The sequence below is a fragment of the Anthonomus grandis genome, chromosome 13 (assembly GCF_022605725.1).
Source record: "Anthonomus grandis grandis chromosome 13, icAntGran1.3, whole genome shotgun sequence".
In the NCBI taxonomy this organism is placed as follows: Eukaryota; Metazoa; Arthropoda; class Insecta; order Coleoptera; family Curculionidae; genus Anthonomus; species Anthonomus grandis.
Window position 1 is genome coordinate 12367905 of NC_065558.1, and position 5690 is coordinate 12373594.

General features: G+C 31.0%; 1 protein-coding gene across 1 annotated transcript in view; it reads right to left on the minus strand.

Annotated features, from left to right (window-relative positions):
- The window catches only part of LOC126744101 (EF-hand domain-containing family member B-like), a 32357-nt gene extending 26668 nt beyond the window's left edge, over positions 1-5689 (minus strand). Inside the window, exons 1-2 of the mRNA XM_050451447.1 lie at positions 5533-5689; positions 5300-5479 (exon numbers count right to left, since the gene is read on the minus strand). Coding sequence (XP_050307404.1) covers positions 5300-5479; positions 5533-5583 — 231 coding nt within the window. The 5' untranslated portion in view covers positions 5584-5689. The remainder of the gene's footprint in view (positions 1-5299; positions 5480-5532) is intronic.
- Position 5690: the final 1 nt, after the last annotated feature.

The window sequence follows — 5690 nt, forward strand, 5'->3', positions numbered from 1 at the left end:
AAATTGACCATGCTAAAAAACACTTCTTTATGTTCGGTTTTTTTAAAAAGCCTAAAAGTAAATATGGAGATAAAATGCACGAAGAAGCTAAAGAAAACTTACTTAATGAGTTATGGATTTTTCTACTTATTGCGCTACACAAAAAAAATATTTCGTACGTAAATATGAACCCAGATAAATCTACACGGCAAGATTCCCAAAATATTATTTCCTGTCATACAAGTTTTTGGAGAAAAATTAAAAATAGTGAATTTAGGCCTGGATTTTAAACATGTATTTTTTCATTGATTTAAAAGTTATTTAGGTCAAAAACTGCATCCTGGAAATGCTAAAAAACGCGTGTTTTTTTGTAAGCGCAAAAATTACTAATTACCCCAACTTTCTTGAGAATAAAAATAAAACTGTAGAATAAAATCAAACTGTAGAATTTTTATCAGAAATAATTAACGAATTAGGAGCTAAAATAATCCTTGACACTTTCTGGAATTTCGGACACAAGTGTGATTTAGTCTAAATGTTTGGGCAGGTTGAATTTTGGGTCCTTATTTTATTAATGGAACTCTTAACGGAGATTCTTATTACCAGTTTTTAAGACGGGATATTAAAGACTATTTGGATAACATAATTCCTTTACAAAATTACTATATAGTCTTGTTTCATTCAGATGGTGCTTCCCCACACAATATAGGACAAGTTTCAAATTAAATAAAAACGTCCTGTAAGATGGTCGGAAAGGTCTCCTGATTTTAATGCTTAAGATACATTTTTATAGGGAACACTAAAAAATCGATCTTAGGAGGAGGAGATTTCAAAATATTACGGAGACGCAATTACCTATTATTAGGGAGTTTTTATTGACTATTTTGAGGGAGAATTTAGTCCCTTTTGAAATATTTACAGGTGTTTCAAAAATAATAAGCGTACAACCCTGAAGTATTGTGTGTGCCCTACTACGGTACTGCATTGCTAGTATTTCTGTCTATCTTGTATTTATAACGTGTAACATTTACTGACAGTTTAAATATTGGGTGGAATGCATAAAAAGTAGTATATGCTAATGCTTCAAGTATGTACTACATTTCTAAAGTTTATACTACACTAATGAAGCATTTACTACTCTCTGTAGCATATACTACTATGTACGCGATACATAGAAGAAGGTGCTATGCTTTGGAAGTATCTACTAGTTATAGTAGTATTTACTACAGTTTAAATGAAGTTGGTGTTTGACAAACTTCGGCCCCAGCAATCAAAGTGTTTTAGTAAAAAATGGCAGTTTTTATGGATGTGCATCGTCAAAAAGTATACAAACAAAAAAAAGAATACAATAATGACGATTTATATCAAAAATTATTTAGGTAATTACCATAAATTTAATAGATTTTTCTATCCCAATCATCTAATCACGCTTTGGTATTTTAGATTTAACAGAGAAAATGTAGAGTGGCTTCTACATTATTTTCTCCAAGATGATAATGAACCGGTGGAAACAAGGGGTGGAGCCCTGTCGCCGACTCGGAAAATTGAGGTTTTTTTGAGAAGTTTAGGTGTTTCTAGTAAATTAACTTTGTAATTTGAAAAATGTAAATAACTTTTCTTACAGGAGATCCTGGATTTCAGCAAGGAGTTGGTGTTGATGTAGACGTCAATCAAAGCACTGTTTCCAGAACCTTAGCCACGGTATCTAAAGCAATTTATTCAAAAAGAAACAATTGGATAAAGTTCCCCAACACTAACGAATTGCTTAGAGTTGCTATTAATGAAGGAGCACGTGGTGAGCGAATGCCCAGGGTTATAGGTGTTATTGACTGTACCCATGTAAAAATAACAAAACCATCTATTCACGGTGATGAATACGTGAACAGAAAAGGGGTATGCTAAATAAATGTTCAAGCTACTTATAATGCCCGAGAAATGTTTACAAGTGTGGATGCATCTTGGCCAGGCTTTGTACACGATAGTCGAATTTGGCGAAACTCCATAGTGCATGGAATTATTTATAATAATGTGCACGAAGCAGCTTTATTAGGTGATGAAGGATATGGTGTTGCTCCGTGGTTATTGACACCATATAAAAATCCAACTACACCAATGCAAGAAAATTATCATTTAATCCATGCAAAGCAACGATGTGTCATAGAGCGCTGCTTTGGTCAGTTAAAACGGCGTTTTCCAATGCTCCAGTATACTTTTTGCCTAAAAACTGAAAACATTCCAGAACATATTGTGAGTGCATTTGTACTTCACAATATAGCTAAAGATCTACAAGATCCATACCATGATTTTGATCGAATTGAGATGGAAATTCAGCATCCCAATGAACTAATGCCAGAGGGTAATCAAGCACAAATTCGAAATCAAGGTACACAGCGCAGAAATGAAGTTGCTGAGTTTTTATTTCGTAATGATAATTAACATACCTAATAATTTAAGTTATTATTATTATTATGATAATTATATTACTAAATAGGTAACTTATGAAATGTTAAATAATAAACTAAGTATAAAAAAGTAACAACTAAATAAACTAATTATTTCAATTTTAAGTTTGTGACAAAATATCAAACTATAAAAGAAATAAATGGATACTACACCTCATATTATATTTAAATTATGGGTTCATACGTAGATTTTATATTCCTGTTAATAATCCAACATGTCCCGCCTAATTAAATGGTCAAGTAACTGCCCACCAGCTTTGGCAAAATTTACCAATGCAATCGCGGCCCGTTCCTGAGCTTCGGCTGAAGACTGTTGAGCTCGAGAAGCAGAAATTTGGGCTTCGGCTGCTTCAATTTGTTTTCGTAGGTCTCTTGTAGTTGAATAAGTGTCTCCTCCTTATCAGCTGCTTTAGAACCTTTAGGTGTCATGACTTTAACTTGTTTGGAGCCAGATTTAGAACTGAGGAAGTCATCTTCACTGTTTTGAAAGGAAACATCAATCTCATTGCTTACACCGGCCTGACATGCACCTGGTACTCTGTGCAGAACTGGGTTTTCTCCTACATTCCATAAGTCGTAGAATTTTTTTTTGCCATTCCGTCAGTACAGTTCTTTTATTTCCAGTTTTTTTCAAGGCAACTATTTTCTTAACTTTTGTTTTCATGTTATTAAACTTTTTCAAAATTTGTTTTGTGTCTAGGTTTTTTCCCATTATTTTATTAAAACCAGTTGTTAATTTTTTTAGTGCATCTTCTTTTTCGTTTTTAATTTTTGGTGTCATCTTTTTATCAAATAAAATTTGATAACTTTCAAGTAGAGTAACAAATAATACTTGTTCGTTTTTATCATGTCCTAGCTCTTTTGTTGCATCGGAATCTGAAGAATCACTCTTAGTTAAACCAGTATTATAATCACTGAACTTTTAAAAAGTTTGAATCCGAACCGAATTACACGAACACACTTAATACTAATAGACGCACTGATAGAAAAACGAGTTTTGACAAGTGTCTTGTCAATTTTGAGAATTTTGACACGCGCTTACTGCGATACTAGTAGATACTTTTCTCTTAAGTAGTAGGTACTTCTGTTGGGCCATACAGTGTAGTATTTACTTCATAGGCGAAGTAGATACTTTTATGTAAAAGCAAATGCTACAAAGTAAATACTTTTTAGCGAAGCATTAGCATCTACTACTTTTTATGCATTCCACCTATTGTCTTGTCAGTTTATGCATAGCCTACTGTGGCAAATTTAGCTCTTTCCAAAAATTCAGGTTTTTAAAAATTAAAAATATTACTTGTCACATCATTACAAAGCGAATTTTGCAATGATAAAAAAAAACAAAAATTCAATATGGCACCTATGAGAAAAAACAAAGTTGATGATTGTTGGCAGAAGACGAAACGTCGTATTAAAAAATTTATCTTGTGATTTTTTCCGATAATCTTTGGAACCATTCGGATTTTTTAATTTTTTTTTTAATTTTTTTAGCTTATTGTTACGCTCAAAAAATCTCAATTTAACCATCTTCGTATCTCTCATAGATTCCGAGATGCCCATGTTGAGGGTCGAATTTGATATTCCCTTTATAATATATTGATTTGTATTGATCTGAAAGGTTGGCAAAAAAAATAATGGATGTATACAATAATAATTGTGTTTTAACGTTTAACTTGCTTTTATTGTTTAGTTATTATACCATAAATAATAGTAAATAATTTAACACCAGTTTCCTTTAAAAAAAATGAGGTTAAGTTAAATTTTCCTAGTATGAAATATAATAAATAAAAATAAATATACAGGGTGATAAAATAAATGTTTTTTTTTTAATTTTCATCATAAATTTAGCATTTATTCCTCGTTTTTAACAAAATTGGGACAATGAGTCCGTAAAAGTCCGTAACTTTTTTAGGCTTCGAATAATTCGATTTTTTATTTAAAATACACATTTTCAAACCGTTTTGCTTAAAAATAGTATACTTCAAAAATCTCGCTACGATTAACCCTTTACGGGATATTTACATTTAAAGTTTTCAATGCACTCAAGGTAAAATTTAATTTTCCTACTTCAGGTTAAAATATTTTTTAAGTAGGCTGTGCCTGGCAAGATAAATTATTATAAATTTCACTGTCAGGGTTTATGTTCTTGTCAGTTACTTTGATGAGTGGTTATAAAAATTGAAACTCACAGATTTAGTAACGTTATCTATTACCTTTTATTGCGTTCTTGTTGTTAGTTCTGTTAGTTACTATTATTTATTGTTATATATTGCGTATGACGTGGAAGTCGAAGGCCCACACGAAGTCCAGACTTTAACCCATTAGATTTTTGCATTTGAAAACTTTAAATAAAGGTTATTATTGAAAAGGTTAATCGTTGCGAGATTTTTGAAGTATACCTTTTTTAAGCAAAACTGTTTATACGCTGCATATTTTAAATAAAAAATTAAATTATGCTAAGCCTAAAAATTTACGAAGTTTTAAAAAAATCAAAATGTTGGTGGTGACGCCCTCAATGAAATAATTTTAAAAAAAGGTAATTTTAAGATTTGTCACATAAAAAAACCCAATTGTTCAAATTTTATTAAAAAGGAAAAATAAATGCTAAATTTATGGCCAAAATTCAAAAAAATTATATTAAGTTTATTTTGGTTATTTTGACTTTCGGACTAGAAAAATGTGATTTAACCTTATTTTTCTTTCAAAAGAGTTTGCTGTTAAATTATTTACCATTATTTATGAGGCACCCTGTATGTTTGCAATAATATTTTGATTTACAAAAAACTTATATAATACCTTTTACCATCAGTAAACGTTAATTGTATACGTATCTCTATTAATTTTTTTAAAGATATTACCTCTGTATTTGTTCCCAAAAATTGCTTATTTTGGATCGGCGGCAATTTTCTGGGTAGTTTAAATTCCTCTTCTTTCCAAATTTTAGCGTCATGCTTAAGCGCTTCGATCTCGTCCACCACTTTGTATTGCTTTAAGACGGAGGGCACATTCTCGTTTACGTCTCCCGATGATTTTCCCGCCTATATAGAAATTTAAATAGCAATACAAAAATATGAATAAATAAAATACATACTGCGCAAATTATTGGGCTTCTGTCTTTGAATTTTCCATAATTTCCTGCCATATTGCTGTTCTAAATACAAATACGGTTTACTGTAAAATGGTTAATGTCATTGTGAGGGTTTCCAGTAAAAAGGTTAAGTTGAAATAAAACGTTCATAACTTAGCAAA